The sequence below is a fragment of the Eriocheir sinensis genome, chromosome 63 (genome assembly GCF_024679095.1).
Source record: "Eriocheir sinensis breed Jianghai 21 chromosome 63, ASM2467909v1, whole genome shotgun sequence".
Taxonomy (NCBI): Eukaryota; Metazoa; Arthropoda; class Malacostraca; order Decapoda; family Varunidae; genus Eriocheir; species Eriocheir sinensis.
In genome coordinates this window covers 5,808,283-5,826,404 of record NC_066571.1, presented here as the reverse complement: position 1 = coordinate 5,826,404, position 18,122 = coordinate 5,808,283, and the positions used below count along the sequence as shown (strand labels likewise).

The 18,122-nt window shown below is 41.1% G+C and overlaps 1 protein-coding gene across 1 annotated transcript; it reads right to left on the bottom strand.

Annotated features, from left to right (window-relative positions):
* Positions 1-258: 258 nt before the first annotated feature.
* LOC126986907 (tetratricopeptide repeat protein 21B-like) lies at positions 259-15,852 on the bottom strand. The gene is made up of 27 exons (XM_050843400.1): positions 15,628-15,852; positions 14,778-14,948; positions 14,148-14,282; positions 13,532-13,725; positions 13,093-13,284; positions 12,356-12,539; positions 11,591-11,783; positions 11,305-11,375; positions 10,970-11,060; positions 10,615-10,751; positions 9,828-10,017; positions 9,039-9,148; positions 8,341-8,461; positions 7,450-7,592; positions 6,805-6,998; positions 6,372-6,462; positions 5,644-5,789; positions 4,868-5,015; positions 4,583-4,719; positions 4,012-4,147; positions 3,524-3,671; positions 2,968-3,130; positions 2,462-2,684; positions 2,048-2,242; positions 1,719-1,865; positions 1,251-1,392; positions 259-930 (listed from the first exon to the last, which is right to left on the bottom strand). The coding sequence occupies exons 1-27, from the start codon at positions 15,649-15,651 to the stop codon at positions 785-787; spliced, it is 3,972 nt and encodes a 1,323-aa protein (XP_050699357.1). The 5' UTR covers positions 15,652-15,852; the 3' UTR covers positions 259-784.
* Between the last annotated feature and the right edge of the window lie 2,270 nt (positions 15,853-18,122).

Sequence of the window (18,122 nt, the reverse complement as noted above, 5' to 3'; positions counted from 1 at the left end):
TCAAATGTGTGATTGGGCTTATCCGCCAGCATCCATGAATTGGGTTGTATTTCCCTCTACAATACAATGATGCCTCTATTCAAATTTAATATCATATGCCAAATAATATACATCGTCCGACATATTGGCTATTCATCTATTCATTCCTTTAATTTATTCTATATATGATTTGGAAGGCATTGAAGATAAATGGATTTTCTCTACCTCAAAGAGCATTCATATATCAAGGTTCAATTGACTTCAAACAAATTTCAACTTTAGATTTATTGGTCTGGATACATCATTTAAATGTGAAGATGAAGATGGTGTGCACAAGATAATAAACGCAAATGTTCTCCTCAGTTTATGGTATTGCAAATAGTTTTATCTTGGTCCTAAAGGCACAAGTGTGAGGCTTCATGTGTGAATTATAATATGGAATGACTAGAATATGTGACTAGAGAGAGAGAGAGAGAGAGAGTAAAGAGGTGCATACTCAGGGGCTTCTGTGCTATACCATTGTGTGCTAGTCCCAATTTTCTGGTGGTGCTAATCATAATTGTGTTGGGGGTCCCCAATTTAAGTACTCCCTCCTGTAGTTACATATATAGTTTGTCACTGTACATAAGACAGTGATGGTGTTGCTAAATGGTGCTGTTGAAAATCCACCACAGGAGAGTTTGACATCATATACTTATTATCTTTTTCAATAACATTTGGGAGCAGCAATGAGGCCCCAAGTGGTTAATTGCATGTGCTTAGAACTGGCCCTGGTCCTGAGGCACTCCCGGGGGTGCTTGGGTGCTTAGATTCGTATGCTGGCACGAGACTTGTCGAGAATGTCCTTCCTAATCCTGGGGTACTCTGGGTGCTTGGCAAGGACGTTGTGGCAGACGTCTATGGCATCCACAAACCTCCTGGCCTTCATGTAGTTGAAGGCAAGCTTGTAACCTGCAGAGGCAGTAAAGGGATGGGAGGTTACAGATGCCTACCTGAAAATTGCTGAATTAGCACAGAGGATGTGAAAATTATTTGGTCAAACAGGCTATTGTGTTAAATAGAGGGATTACTGTCAGTTATGACAAAGTAAGAAATATATTACAGATGATCTTTTGAAATGTCTATGTGGCCCGTGACTCCAGCTCATTTGAAATATTATGTCCGGATGTTGTGTCTTTATCTGGTTATAAAGGATTGGTTACTAGTCAGGGATTATCAGGAATTTGGTGCATCAGTTTAAGTTGAAAAAAAAAACCTCCTTCCCTGCCTACCTATCATGGGGTTGGTGTTGCTGCTAAACTTCCAGGCCTGTTCATAGTTATAGGCGGCATCACGGTAGCTCTGTTCCTTCTCCATGATGAAGCCCATGTACTCATAGGCCTTCATGCAGGACCGGTTGTGCTGTAGGACTCGCTGAGGGGAGAAGATAGGGATTCAGGATTATGGAGTACATATTGGATGCAGCTTTATTATATCTTCCTAAACTGAAATTCTTCCTCATGTGGAGCTGAATTAACTACTGTATATAGAAACTAAATCAAGTGTTGCTTCTCTCCTTTATTCTTATTTCTAAGCAAAGAGATGCAAATACATGTGGCTACATCATGAATATTAAAGATTAACCTCCTTTAGCATTTAGAATGAAGACAGTCAAGTATTTTATTATCAACAACTGTCATTTTATCTTCAGTTGTTATGCTGTTTTGACCTACCTGCCACAACTAACAACCATGAGTTACCTTCAGTAGCTCTGTTGCCATGTCGTATTTGCCGGTCTGCACATAGATGTCTGCCAGTAGGAGCCAACACCTCTCCAGGTACTCAGCGTCCTCAAAGTTCCACATGGCCTTGGCAAGACGCTTCAGCTGGTTGCGAGCTCGGGGGGTCTGAGATCAAGAAGGACGAGTTCACACTTCCTATAACAACTTGTGTGGAATATATAGTTTACTTAAGTGTTTATAGTAAAAGATAAATTAGTAATAAAATAAGATTGATTGAGGAAAAGGAGATAACTATGTGATGGATGAAGTTTCAATGGGTCGGAATAGAAAACAGACAAGCAACTGACCTGTTTGAGAATCATATAAGCAGTGGCCATACCCAGGATAGCCCCAACATGCTCCTTATAGCTCTCCTGGCTGGCGACGTTCATAAACTCTTGCAGGGCTTGTTCAGCACTCGACTTCTGCTTGGTGGCCAGCAGCAGGAAGTTACTCAGCACCTGGTGGCTGATCATTTGCTCCCCTGGTTTTGGGTTGAGCTCCTGTGGGTCAATGGAGATCAAATATATACAAATTAAAATGGCCCGTCAATGTAATTTTCATGTCATTACCAAATTGGAGTTATACCTGTACCTGAAGGAATCATATCAACAACCCATACTCTGATATTCACAACTATAAATGCTCAAATAAGGAAAAATTTAAGTGCAGAATAAAGACAAAGCCTGCAATGTAGAAAGTTAAGGTGACAAAACATCCACCTTGAGTAGTTTGTCCGCTGTCCTGATGGCCATGTCCAGAGTGTCCCGTGCCCCTGACTGGTTCACCTCGCTGTCCACCGACTCAAATGTCTCTCCTCCTATTGTTTCATTGTCAGGGTTGAGGCAGATCTCAATCATGTTGTAAATAGCCTTCTGCCCCCACTCCTGGTCCTTCCTGGCCTTGTTGAAGTACTTGAGGGCTGAATTTGGATTTCCAAGATACCTGTCCAGATAAGAAGAGGTTTGAATACCTGTAACTCAGCAAATAGAGATGAGAACCCATAAAACTTGTCTATTAGGAAATTTTCTTTGCAATGATACATTAAACCCAAGTAAATAATTTGAAGAATAAAACCTTGTCTAAAATGGAGTTGTGATATTAGGATGTATAGAAGAAGCTGAAGGAGCACATTACCATAGGAAAAACTTAGGAGCTAGTAATAACATATGCTACTAATAACAAGAATAGAACAGTCTCCTTGCTGGTGTGGCGCGGCTTCTCTCACCACTCATAGAGGCCTCGACAAAAATTGTATCCCGGGTCCACGTTGGCCCTGAGAACGGCCTGCTCTGAGCGGTCCAGGTACGGCCCCGCCTCGTCCAGGGTGCCGGTCCGCCGCATCACCTCCACCAGCCTGGCCAGCGCTGGGAAGTAGTCTGGTCGCCGGTCTGATACAGAGTTGGTCATTGTGAAAATCATACCAATACAAATGTTAGTAATTATTTTATAAATCACGGCTGGTGTTCATACTTCCAGTCATGCGTATATGTAAATTGTAGTTATCTTTTAGCCTAATGGGTATTTAAAAAAAAATACAATCAAATACTGAATTCGACCAAGATTAAAATGATTTGCCTTATCTCCAAAATATAATCTGTTCATCATGAGTAAGTAGTACCGAACATGTCATTTGATTTTGTATTTATGAAGCATTTTATGGCTTTCTTATTCCTGTACCAACCAAGTGATATCAAAGTAAGAAACAATATAAATGCATTAGGAAAAGAACAGTGTCTAATGATTCAACAAGGCAAGCTACTCCTCTGGTCGTGTGTGCTCACCAAGGAGTTGCTGGAAATGGAACATGGCGGTGTCGTATTCATTTCTGCGATAGGACAGGTCGGCCATCATGACGGTGGCACTGTCATTCTCCTTGTCTGTCCTCAGGAGGGTCATGCAAGTGTACTGGCATTGGTCAAGGTCATTCGTCTGTGAGAGGAACATAAACATCAGATTCTCTCAACTTGGATTATTATGAAATATTTTTTGCCATTATTAAAAATATTCCTCTACTGATTTTGAAAGGCGTCACTCATACTTCCATCTGCATATTGACATTAATCTTATGGTGGCTCTCCATTAAGCCACCCTAAGGAGGAAGGGGCCTTTGTTAACAGCCATATTTTTAATGGCACCAATCCTTTAACACTGAGGATACAAGACTATGCAAGTTGGGGACATCCTTTTCCCTGAGGAGAGATGTGGAAAATTGTGTCTGGATATGATTGCAATGATTCCTGGTTTCTGAGCTGAGGAAAGTTTAAGTCACCTGCATGTAGAGCTTGGCGAGGGCGAGGAGGGTCGGGGCATGCTCGGGGTCGTGCTGCAGGGCCTCCTTGTACAGCTTGATGGCTCGTTCGTAGTCCCGCTGGTTGGCTGCGTGCTCTGCCATCTTTGCACACATGCTGAGGGCAGGAAGGTGTTATTGGCCATGTGATACTTATAGGTTATTATTTTTATACAATATATAGCTACATGGTCTTTTCCTCTCATAAATAGCAACATCTGAGTAAAAGGAAAGCAAACTGAAAGAAAAGTATCAAAATCATGTACTCTGTTGTTTTGGATGGTTAGCGACACTATGGTGGAGGAGGGGGGACTAGTGCAGTAGGAGAGGAAGGAGAGTGTAGCTGGGAATTAGCTGACTGAAAGCACCCTGTTGTTTAGAATTCCTCATAAAAAAAAAAAAATGAAAGCAAATTTTGGCGTTCATTAAGCAAAGGGTAGGAAAACACGATCATTAAAATGTTGCATGAATGTTTGTTTAGTGGTGGTTTCTTATACTATGACAAAGTTTAAACTCATTTCTTCCCATACATTTAAGATGCACCAAAACTCACCTTCCCGCCAGGCGCCTCTGGTCAGGCACCGTGTCTGGCAGCTCCACCTGTGCCCGCCTCAGCACCTTCACCTGCACCTCCTTGCCTTTGCTCAGGGTTGCCAGTGCTTGCTCATAGTTGCTATTACGCTCATGCACCTGAAGAGCAGATTAGTACATCAAGTTATCTAAGGACTGTATCTACACAATCATCAAGTTTTCATGTATCATTTAGTATCAGTCTTGAGGGAATGATTATGTGTATCAACCTACCAGAATTCATACAATAATTTCTTGAATATCTTACCTTGGCCAGGAGGTTTAGCAGTTTTGCTTGGCTCAGCATGGTACTTAGGTTGGTAGGGTTGTGGCTCTCCACCTCCAGAGCCTGAGTGATGGCTTTCTCTGCCTTGTCATATTGCTTCAGTCGCATCTGCAGCTCCGCCAAGTCATACCTGGAATGAGTGCAAGATTCAGCACTGTTCTCCCTTTTGTGGAATCTTTCAATCAGTCATATAAGAAAAATACAATTCAACTGAAGTTATGCCTGAATGATTTAAGGTATGATTTTTTTTTTACAGTAAAGGAAGCAGTTCAAGGGCAAAAAAAAGGAAACAATAATGAAAAAAAGCCTGCTACTCCCTGCTCCTAAAAAGAGTCCAGAGGAGTGGCTGAAAGATAGGTCAATTTCGGGAGGAGAGATGTCCTGATACCTGAAGTCTGATCTATCTTAAAGTAGCAGCGGGGGTATTTTCTCCAAGAAGTGGATAGCTATAATGCAATAATCAAAATCCGTCTTATTCAGTGCCAAATTCCTCACTTTTCATAATAATTTAACTCCTTTTATCACATTCCCTTACTGATGGAGGTAGAGATGTGTGGGTGATAGGCTGTCTTACTCAGAGCTCCATTCCTCACTTTTCATATAAATTTAACTCCTTTTGTCACATTTCCTTATTGGTGAACCCTTTTGAATGAGGCAGAGATGTGCAAGTTAGGTGGGTACTGGGCTTCCTTAGGACACAGTGGAAGTAGTGAATGGGTTCCCTAGGTACGCACTGACATGGCATAATTGGGACTCACCTGAGCTGGTTGCTGCTGCCTGTCTTGATGGCTTCCTTGTAGTAGTTGATGGCCTTTCCGTACTGATGAGTCTTGACCAGCGCCACCCCCATGCGACAGGCCAGCAATGAATCACGTGGGTTGCGCTTCAGGGCCTGCTCGTAAACCTGTGAGGGATGGAAGGGACAACAGGGTCAGAGATGCTATGATTATGTGATTCACGATTATCTGTACAGCTGCCACGTACTTCCCCATACATTAAAAGTTGAACGTGGGCAAAGGATACCATGACTTAGTTCTTTATTTTTTTCTGTACAACTCCTGCTTTCCCTTAATGGAGGACATCAAAAAGTAGGAAACAGTGAACTAAAATATATCATCTATTGCTGTTTTTATAAGAAAATATTGCAGCTGACCAAGAAATTAAGATTCTATTAGCTTTATTGGAGGATAGGATTAGGAAGTAGAGAACAATGAAGAACTAAATTATCTTCCCTATTGCTGGTCTTGTAAGAATATATGGCTAATGACAGAGAAATTTACATCCTTTTTGCCTTCCTCCTCTGAGTTGTCTTTAAGAGCATACATGGCTTATAAGATATGTGAAAAAATAGCTCCCATGTCTCGGTGAATCACTTACATGCAGTATAATGTGTTCAATAATAAGAAAAATAAAAGCTATTGTTTGCAGGTAAATAGTTAATGACAGGTGTACTAGTTTTCCCCTCTTTAGTATCCCTTCAATGTACCTCAATAGCTCTGTCAGGCTCCTGGATGGACATGTAGGCGTCCCCCAGCATGAGGTAGCTCTGGGGGGTTGGGTTCTTCTCTATCACCTCTCTGTGTGGGGAGGAGGAGTGGGAAAGGTTTCTTATGATGTTCCTTCTGTTGAACTGAGTCAAGAACATTTTTCCTTTTTGCCATTCATACTTTACACCACATTATCATTATTATTATTGAGATCCATGAAAGGGCATTATGGGAAAATAGAAAATATTGATGTAGACCCAAACGGAGTCCCCTCAATGAGCAGACGTGGATATGAAAAAAATAAAAGAGACAAGAGATAGTAAAGAAAGAAAAATGAAAAAAAGGGAGGGAACAAAAACAATGCCTAATAGAGTAGTTGTGATTTTTGATGTACTTTTACACTACTGTTACTACTACTACTATCTAACACACCTATAACACGAGGCAAACATGCGCTTGTCCTTTAGGTGGTTGAGGTAGATCGAAGCCATTTTGTCCCTGGCCTGGAGGTAGTATTGCTGCTCTGGTCCGATGGCACGCAGAAGGGACAGCGCTTGGTCCACATCCCCACGCATCAGGGCAAGGTCAGCACTGGCAATGTTAAGTCTGATCTCCTCACCTGTGCCCTGTCAAGAGTAGAGAGGTGTTGGAAGGTCAGGGGTGAACTTAGTGCAATGTTACCACCCCCCTTATTATAATTATTAGTACTGTGTTTCACATAGACAGGAGCATAGGAGTATATATGTAAAGGTGCAATGCAAGAGATGGATGAGTATAAGAACAGAACTAAAAGAAAAGACAGGAGAGAAGGAAAGCAAGGGTGTACTTTATCTTACAGTCACCCATATTATTAGCGTGTTTCCTGCAGACAATAAAGTGTGAGCAGAAATATAAAGGTACAACACATGAGACAGAAGAGAAAAAGAAGAGAACTACCAGCAAAGAGTGAAGAGAATGGTGTCAGGGGTTGAGAGACCACCACTGAGTAACTCTATAGCAAGAAAGGGAATTAAAAGACTATGACCAAAGAGGCAGCATGAACAAGGTATAGAGACCTGAAAGCTTCCTCCGTGTTACCTGGAACTCGGTCATGGCCTGAGTCATGACCTGCGCTGCCTCGTTGGGTTGGTTGTTGAGTCGGTACACCTCGCACAGCTCCAGGAACACCGCGGCTCGGTCAGGCACGGTCATGTCGGGCTTGTTGCGGCTGCCCTTGGTGGCTGAGAGGGATGAGATAACCTTGCTCATAAACTGCCTTTGTCTTCTGAAAATAACCTTGCATATATATTACCTTTGTCTTAAGAGGGTAACCTTGCTCATAAACTACCTTTGTCTCGTGTAAATGGTTAATCAGTTATGCATTTCTATATCAGGTTACAAATATAAATGAATGATATAAACTAGCTTTGCCTTGTGTAAAAGGTTTGTTATTCATTCATATATCAAGTTACAAAAATAAATGAATAATATAATAATATAAACTGTACAGATGGTTAGTTATACATGCACAAATCAAGTTAAAAATAATATTCTCTCTTCTTCCCATATAAATAAATGAGCAATATAAAAGAACTACTTAAAAATTTTCATGCTTGCCTTTATTTTCTTGCTTTAATATAAACTTTTCTCATGGCAGGCACGGCAAGGTATACATGGTTCTGCTTTCTTTATAGGAGCAGGATGTTGTGGGCACTTTTTTTCTCTCCCTTTCTTATATATCCCTTGGTCACTCTCCTATTAATGTATAATAAAGTAAATAAAAATGTAAGTAAAAGTAAAAAGAGTAAGAAAACTAACAAAGCAATCAATATGAAAAACAATGAAAAAAGTAAATAAGAAAACTAACAATGTAAACAATATAAAAAAACAAAAGAAAGAGAGGCAATCAATCATCACTCGCTAATAATAATAATAGTAATAATAATAGTAATAGTAATAAAAGAGAGAGGCAGGCCTGTTGTCACTCACTGGTGGGGCGAGTGTTGGTGATGTTGAGGCAGTTCTTGAGGGTGTTGATGGCCTCCTGGTACTGGCCCTGCTTCTTCAGGACCCGCGCCCGCACCAGGTGGTAGGTCGGCTGCTCCCTCACCTAACACACACGTCACCAGACTATTAGTGTTAGGTATTTTGCAGCTCTATGTCCCTATGTTGTATCTTTTCATCAGTTAGCATTCACATCATGAGATACAAAAGCAAGACTGAAAAATATTGTTACCAGATTATTAGCGCAATGTATTTGTAGCTCTGTGTCGTGTCTTTCTATCAATTAGCTTTCAATTCATGAGACACAAAAGCAAGACTGTAAAATATTTATGTTGCCAGATTATTAGCGTAATGTATTTTCCAGCTCTGTGTTGTGTCTTTCTATCAATTAGCTTTCAATTCATGAGACACAAAAGCAAGACTGTAAAATATTAATGTCATCAGATCATCACAATCATGTATTTTGCAGCTCTGTGTCAATTAGTTTTCAGACCATGAGATTCAAAGGCAAGACTGAAAATATTAATGTCACTGGATAATTATTATGTATTTTGCTGCTCTGTGTTGTGTCTTTCTATGTGTTAGCTTATAGATTATGAAATACAAAGGCAACACTGCAAAATACTAATGGGTGTGGTGAAAACTTCTGATCATGGAGGGTAGAGGAAAGACACATCACACACCTCAAAGTTATAAGACAGCCCCACTTCCAGACTCTGTTGTGCCTGTTTGAAATTCCCTTGGTAAAGTTGTATCTGAGCCATCAAAAGGTGAGCCTCGGAGCTGGTGGAGTCTGAGGAACAGTGGAATAAGGCGTTAATGTGGCTTGTAATGGTCCAAACTAACAAATATATAATGAAGTCCTTTAATTTCAGATTCCTTGTAATAATATAAAACCTAACATTTGCCATAGTTATTGTTATAATTAGTAAGTTATTTATTGACCTCATAAATAATACAAGCTCTTTTTCCCCCTCTGGTCCCTAAATTTATATTCATGATTGATAATGTTAGGAAATTCACATGAGAAAATTCTTGTATCAATTAAAACATGTCATGACCTGAACAAAAACAACTGAAATTTTCCTGAACATAAATTGGATTCTGATATGGGTTAAAATATTCATCACCCTCATAAAATAATCGCCTAAGTCATTTTTCAGCAATTTCCAGGTTTTTGTCTACATCAATTTTTCAACATGACGCCCATTTTTGTATAGTTGCCTTCGTCATTCAGGGTTTGAGTGTTCTAGAATTGACCTTTTCATTTCTGTCTAAACCTTCAGCCAAATGAGATATAGACAGTTCTTTCCTGATTTCCTGTAAAGTAGAAAATAATGACTAAGGCGGTTTGTTTACGAAGGTGACGATATGCCAAAGTAACAACCAAACTATTCCTGAACATAAACTGGGTATCTCGGCACAGGCAGTGAGGAGCACACCACCATCATCATCACCATAACTCAGCTGACCTATCGTTTCCAGGACATGTTGGAGAGAGGCAGCTGCTCCTTTAACATCCCCAGTGATGAACTTGAGGCGAGCCGAGAGGATGAGGGCAGTCAGGAGGGCAGGGCAGGCACGTGTAATGGTCTCTAGCACTAATAGGGCCTGCGTCACTACTGGCGGTATGTTCTGTCCTACACCCTCTGTGGGGCTGGGCTGGAGGGTGAGGGGGCAGGGAGTGGAAGCAGGGAGTTATACATTTTGTGTGAGCCTTACTTTCTTCAATGATTTGCTGTCAACATCATTAGTTTCAGTAGAAATTAAAACTCGTGGAAAAGTTGGAAAGTTTCGTTTAGTTGGCGCAACATCTGTTCAAACCTCGTGTGGTAAATTACTGAAGGCTTTTACAAACATTACACTGGGTACTGAAATTAAGGACCATATTATTAAACGTATCAGGCTCCTATCATGACTGTTTCACAAGGCCACAGAGAAGCTTAAATGGATTTTTATTGGTGATTTTCCCGTTCAACATGCAGAAATTATGTAAAAGTATGTCTAGGAACACAAAACAAAACAGGCCATGAAAATCCTAGGAACTTCTACAAAAGGCTGTTCAAATAGGTGAAATGAGGTGCAAATAAATTTAAAAATATGGGCTTAAGCATCATAATCACTCCCTAATACCTTACTTGAACTAAAGAAAATAATGACAACCTAAAAGTCACTAGAGTACAACATGGATCATCTGTTCATACTTGGCCACCGTTTATGTATCACTTAGGATGAGGATAATGGTATGAGGGTTCTTACCTGGTTGGGAGCGTAGATGAGGCACTCGTTAACGATGAGGAGGAGGAAGTCTGGGTTGAGGGCGGCCAGGTAGGTGGAGCCAAATGACATCCCTCGGTGGCTCTTGAAATGGTTGTCGATGGCCTCTTGAAGCAGTGCTGTGGGGATGAAGAGGGAAGTTAACCTTCTGGCGTGTTCAAATCCTGACTTAGTACATACTTAACACCAAAGCAATAGGAAAAGCAATAATTTGACGTGCTTGATTCAATGCATTTGGTCTTAGAAGAATGCTTATAGCCTATCGACTCAAGGAATTTGTTCAATCTTTATAACACAAATGTGAGGGAAAAAATTACAAAATAAAGGAATACTGAACCCAAAATGACATCAGATGGCTGGTGCTTCATCCTCCCCAACACAGCCGACAAGTACAGGATGTCAGGCGAACCCCCGAGACTTCTCTGAACCTGTGCCATAAAGAAATGTTAGGTCAAAATTCTCATGCTTGTGTACCTGGTCATGACATATGGAGGATATCAAACAGGTCATCAGTATGCTCAGAACCTCTTAAAAGAAGGAAACATATGTTGTATATATTCTTTTGAGTCATGTCCTAAATTCAAAACTGTAGTCATTTGGAGCATCAGACATAAAGCATCTCAGAGAACAATTCCAAGTAATATTTGTCTTCGGGAAAACTCTTATTTTTACCTCTTTCAGGAACTCAAGTTGTTGCTCGGCTACATCCACTTGCCCATCAAGCAGCTGACAAGATATGATGCCTGGGAAATTTTAATTGTAAGTTGATTACACCCACTTCCTCCTAATCATGAAACATCCTTGAACTATAAATAACTCAGTTTCCTGCAATGAGGAGGAAAAATAACCAAAGGCAACATAATAATCAATTCAGAATTTTTTTCAACATATTCTTTATTGTTAAGAGAATATGTATACTTCTACATCCTCAAAGGTACTGAAGATATATTCCCCTTACCGGTCAGGGCTGCAACTGAAGATTCGTCCAGCTTGGTGGCGTTCTTGTAGTACCTTGTGGCCTCCTTGTTGCGTCCCTGCAGGAGGCACTGGTAGCCCACCTCCGTCAGGTACTCAGCACTGCCTGAGTCCACCTTGGCTGCCTTGCTCGCCATCATGAATGTCTCCTCCAACACAAGGTTGTTCCTCCCACACTGAGCAGTTCATACAAAAAGTGTGTTTCAATGTCTAATCTTACTGTAACATACCCTGGTTATCACTGAACCTATAAGTTGTCCATTACAATCCTCAAATAATTACTATTAGTGAAATTATAATATGAAGATGGAAAAAGTGAAACTATGATATGAAAATGAAAAAAAAATAGAGATAATTGAAGTCTGTGAAGTGTTGAGTTAGCAATGGAAATGACAGATTAATCCTGCATCCTATAAAATATTAAATCAGATATATTCGTATATCAAGGAATGTGGATAAAACATGATGATTTTGTAGCTAATGAGGTCACACAAACACAGTATTGGCAGTTTAATTTCACGTTGGTCTTGTGTGTACTCATTAGAATGGTGACATTAGTAACACCATCACTTGTTGCACACAGAGTTTATAGTCTTAGTATTGAAAAGTTGCTTCCAAAACCAAAGCTCTAGACAGATTTCCATTGGGTGATAATTATGGAGGGGCACTGAGGCAGAAAAAGTCCCGTTCCAACCCCAAAACTGAAAATAAGGACGTTACATGAAGAAGAAAGACTGTTGCCACAAACCAGACGTGAGAAGAGTTGAGCCATGTGGATGAAGAGCGCTGCATTGTTGGGCTCACTCCTGTCCATCTCGGTGTACAGCGTGCGAAGGTTTTGTGCAGCCTCGTCATAGTTTCCCTTGCGACACAGTGCATACAATGTGCGGTACTTCATGGCTTCAATGTTGTGGGAGTCGGTGCTCAGAACCCTGCAAAGAGAAAGAACTTGCTTTTATAAACTCATGTACAGTTGCAGAAAGAAATATTGAGCTATTTTACTATAAACTTGTGACTCAGTAGCCCCTTTTAATGTGCCCAGTTTCCTCTCCTACCTTGGCAGTTAAGCTCATGTTCTTAAATGTATCAGCACCTCAGTTTGCCTGTTTGAAAAGCCTCTCTTTGAAGTTGTTGGGATTTTCCTAGACTGATTTGTAATCCTGGTGATAGTTTTACGTGATTTCTGCATCATGAACGGGAAAATCGCCCACAAACACCTAGTTAATCTTCTCTGTGGCTTTGAAAAATAGTTGTAATGGGAGCTTGATAAGTTTAGGAATATGGACCTTGATCCCCTACTCACCCCTTTCCCTTCATTCACCTCCTACTGTATGCCAATATTTTTGTCTAACTGTACATATATGCTAAAACCATGGGTGAATTATAATCAACATGGCATGGAATTATGGGGGAGCACTCCACTGGCCTATTGAATGTTTGAAAGCCCAATATTCAACTTATCTACACATGACTCTAAGCTCTCACCTGTTGGCTGACTCAAGGCACTGATCCCAGTCCTGCTCAGAGAGATTCACCTTTGCCTTTTCCACAAGCGGCCCTGTGAACCCTGGGTAAGCCACCACCAGCAGGTTCAGGGTTTCTGTTGACTCCTTGTAGTTGCTTCGGTTCTCATAAAATTTGGCCTTTGCAAAGAGAGCATCCATGTGGCGAGATGATCTGAGGAGAGAGATAAGAAGTAATGTTGAATTATTGATGAATTACTATGTTGATTTCTAGATTATTTGGAGAGAAAAGAATGGAAATGGAGAAAACATATAAATAATCATAACAAAAAAAAGTAATTGTAGGGGGTGGGATTAAAAACAACACAAAAATAGCTATAATGAAAGGGAGATGGCATAAGGGATGGAAACAAAGAGAACAATCAATTAGACACAACAAAACTAGCAATCAGGATCCTTACTTCTGCAGGACAGGATCGAGGTACTCCATGAGGTTGCGCACTCGACTCTCCTTCCCAGTGGCCAGCTCCACCCAGGCCTTGAGCACCAGACCTTCCTCGTGCTCCTGGTTGAGTTTCAGCATGCGGTCCACGTACTCCCGCGCCTTGTCCAGCCGCCCAGAGAGGAAGAGGAACATCCCGGCATAGTACAGCGGCTGAGAGAAAGGTGGGCTCATTAGATGCAGTTCTTCATTGATTGAATAATAGCTTCTTCCACTCTTGAGTTGTTCATAATGAGATTTTTAAAGGCATTTGGCAATTTAATTTTCTCATTAATTCTTTCATTTCATCTTTCACCATATGTACCCTCCCAGATTGTAAGGTTTTCTTGTTTAAAATCACCAAGCACAAATATTTCAACACACATATCAGTTCATTTGATCATATAGTCATACACATAACATACAAGTCAAGAAAGGAGAACATTCATAGAGCCACTTACTCTATGAGCTTGTAAGGTTTGTCTGTCTAAAATCACTAAGCACAAATATTTCACCACATATATCCATTCATTTAATTATATAGAAATACATACAAATGCATAAGTCAAGAAAGGAGAACATTTATAGTCACCCACCCCTTCTGAGGCTCTCTTCCTCTCCTCCTTGAGCTTGGAATCTAATAGGGCCACAGCCTCTCGGTCCACCACCTGGCAGCGGCGGTGGGCATGGATGAGGGCCAGCAGTGTGCCCAGCATCACCTCTCGGTCATGCTAGGAAGCACACAAACACAATGTCATACAACCACTGGAATCAAAGTGTTATATATCCATCCATTGAACATTGTGGAAGGTAGATGGTAATTCATTGATTTTTGGGAAAGGCTGATTGCCTGTGTAAAACTGGGAAATGAAGTGAAATATATAGTTCTACAATCCACTCAATATGAAGGAGAAAGACCCTAGTGGTGAAACAAGACTGCTAGATACAACAGTGATATGGGAAGTTACATCAAGGGAATGAGAGAAAAAATAACCAAATCTATCATTCATTACTCTTATATTTTTCATTTATTGGATGGGTTTTCAGAAGAGTACTATATTGCTTTGGAGTAGATCTATCAGTTATTACTTTTATATCCTTCATTCTTTGCATAGTTTTTTAGAAAAGTTCTAACCATATTGCTTTAGAGTAGAACTGTCATTCATTACTCATATTCTTCATTCCTTGCATGGGTTTCAGAAGAGTGCCATACAGCTCTGAAGTACCTGGAGAGACTGTAGTTGTCTGATCGCCTCTTGGGTGCGACCCTGGAGCAGCTGTGAGAGTGCCGAGTAGAAACGGTACACAGGATCGTTCCCAAACTTCTTGGTGGCTGCCAGACACGTATCCTGCATGGCCTGGTAGTACTGCTCCCGCCCATAGTAGTGGATCTTACCCTGGAAATCAAGGTAAGTAATGTTTTGCCAAAGTTTTTACTGGTTGGGATAATGGTGACAAATCTCTGAGACCATGATGTTTATTAAGGTATTGTTTTTTTATTTAATCTGTTTAGCAGTTTAAGCATTTATATATATCTAATTTAATGTTGTAAAACTGAAGTCTAGCATTGCCAATCATTTTACTACAAGAATGACAGCCTATTGCTACTTAATTTGCCAGAGAAATAACCCAACTGATGGTAACATTTTGCCAGTGAATAACCTATTGCTGTAACACTGTGACACAAGAAACACAGCACCAGAACTAAACTTTGCAATAACCCGAAGTGTTACATATTGTGTTCCTGAGTGGAGGGAAGAGAAACTGTGGGAAAGATGGGTTTTATTAACAGGCCTATACCTGATTTAATCCCAAACAAACTACTCTTCTATTGGCTAATGTGTCTTCCTCTAACCTTCAAATCTTAGAAAACCGTAGGAAAGAGCGTAGATCAAAAGTGTGAAAAATAGCAATGAGATGCGAGATGTTTAGCAGGACATAAGACAATAAAGGGTAATTTTTATGGCAGGAAACAAGAGACAGGGGCGCTAAGAACTTCAGTCTTAATTAAAAAATATCCGTCAGGCTATTATGGTGATACTCGGGTAATACTCCACCAATACCAGGCTGCCTCACCTTTATTACTGTGTCGTCAGCCATGGTTGTGTAGCATCAACGGGGGACTCTAACAATACTTCACTCTATTCGACGTCAAACTCCCTCACTGATAAAAAAAGTTTGGACCGTGTGACTTATACGCACAAAAAACAGGAGCCTTTCAAAGAATTTTCTCTCTCCCCAGCTCTGGATTTCTCGCGTCGGAATGTTGTTTGTTTTGATACGGCGACCCGCGAAGGACTGTGGTCGACGGGCCTAAATATTTTCAGTCATGTCATTTTATCATTTATGTTATGCTATTTATGTTATTTATGTTATGTTATGTTATTAAGTTATGCTATTTGTTATGTTATTTATGTTATGTTACTTTGTTTTGTTATAGTATGTAATGTTATGCTCCTCTACCGTAACCTGCCTCTAATTTATCACTGTACATATCGAGATAGCGTGAACTAAACAGCAGCTGCGGTATCATTTTTTGGGGTTATTGTAAAATATTTATAAAGTGGTAGTTGGGGGGCTCCCGTGGTCCCGTGGTAGTGTCTCCGCCTTGCGCTTCGGCGGGATGCTAGAGCGTGAGTTCGAGACCTATCCGGTGCCATGGGGGTGGAAAGGTGGGCTCTTTCCGACACCCTCAGCCTCGTTGTTGGGCCTCCTCCTCGAAAGAATTGGGTATCTCTCTACCAGCCGTCTGGGGGGTTGCGCGGCATGCATCGCCTTCCTCCATTGGGGTATATCCCCCAAAAAAAAAAAAAAAAAAAAAAAAACGTGGTAGTGTTACAAGAAGATCGATTGAGGTAATGTGGAAAATGTGTTTCGGAAGCGCGTTATAAAGTGTCCTAAAGGTTATGAGGAAGCTCGCCATATTTTGAGTAACTTTTGTTTAGGAGTCGCCGAAACGGGCTATAGCAGAAGGCAAGCTTTCAAATCATACTTATTCATACTTCAGCGGTTAACAATTCTTAGATATTATCCATACTAGCTCCTTATTCACTTTTCCCTTTACATCTATAAACACACCCTTCCTAACATTTCCATAACACACACACACACACACGTAGGACAGGCTCTTAGCAGACGATCAACAAGGGAAGCCATCACATTCAGGTAAGACATTTACCTGTGTTTTGATGTATGGCAGAGTTCACTTAGTCTTAAGCGTAGTGATTGTCGTGTGCAAAAAATAAGAATTCGCTAATATGTAAGCTTAGAAGGCGTTGGTGTTCCTTAGGAAGGGTTGTTTGAGGCGCTGGTGAATGTAAACAAGCAAATATGGCGGGTATTTAAATGTTCCTTATTCACACAAGGATCTAAGGGCATATTCTTAAACGTATCTGGCTCCCTTTACGATTATTTTCTAAGGCCACAGAGAAGCTTAACCGGGTTTTTATGGATGCAGAGGTAGTTTAAAATTTAACTACGATGGGTTCAGGACACCGTTGCCAGATTATCGTACTCAAGAGCCGCGTATTTGCCGGTTTCTGGCTAATGACTTACCAAAAATCACTAATTAACCATTTAAACGATAAACATGAATGCAGTTATTTGGGTGATGAAAGCAGTTTTTGGGTCGGAAATCGGCAAACATGAGGCAGAGTACGACAACCTGGCAACATGGTTTAGGATGCAGAGGTCGTTCAAAATCTTCACTCTGATCACAAAAGGGTTAATGAAAACGCTTGCTCCAGTAAAGACACTTTTCCAAGACCACAGATGAGAATAACCGGGTTTTATTGGGCGATTTTCCAGTTCAGGGTGCAGAAAAGTAGTGTAAAACTATCACCAGTGTAGCCCCATAAAACCACCCAAGTGTAGCGGGGGCATGTTACTCGCTACATCCCTTTTAGACGACCACTATGGTCGTGATGGTATGTGGTAGCGTGGTAGTTTATATTCCCGAGCACTGGTCCCGGATGGCAAGGCCTCAGGACAAGTGAACACTCGTTCAGAGGTTTGTGACCAGAAGGGCGTTACTTGTGATTAATTATGGAAGGTGGGAAGACTTACGTGTGAACCACTTGAGACAGCGTTAAGAAACTGGATGGTGATAATGTACTATGGGGGGGGGGAATGTGTGTAAGGGTTCAGTAATCTCAAATGAGCAGCAAAACAGGCTCTAAATGATAACACAGTAAGGTTGTATTTAAACATGTATTTAGTTTCACTTTTCAAAGGTTAGCGGAGTACTAAAAAAAAAACTGACTGACAGGCTGTATGCCTCTATCTAGCTAGCTACCGGCACAAGGGTGATTTGGGAAATACACAATGCTTAGCTCTGGTTGCTGGAGGAGGAGCAGGAGCTGGCTTGAGTGTCTGGCTCGGCAGGGGACGTCCACGATGGGAAAGGGGCGGTCCTGGTGATGGACAGACGGGCGCCGCTTGATATGGAGAGGGAGCAGCTCAGGTGGTGTGAAGAGGCGGGCGCTCGTCGTGATGTAGGGAGCAGCTTGGGGCAGTGGTATATCGGCCACCAGGGCAGTCGAGGGGCAGGTTACCCCGCCATACAAGTTCCC

Bases quoted from the DNA above. Each gene is read 5' to 3' on its own strand.
- LOC126986907 (XM_050843400.1), bottom strand. From the start codon at position 15,651: ATGGCTGACGACACAGTAATAAAG. The intron at 4,720-4,867 runs GTAAGATATTCA...TCTGCTCTTCAG, and splicing joins TGCTAAACCTCCTGGCCAAG to GTGCATGAGCGTAATAGCAA. The intron at 1,866-2,047 runs GTCAGTTGCTTG...TCTTGATCTCAG, and splicing joins CTTATATGATTCTCAAACAG to ACCCCCCGAGCTCGCAACCA.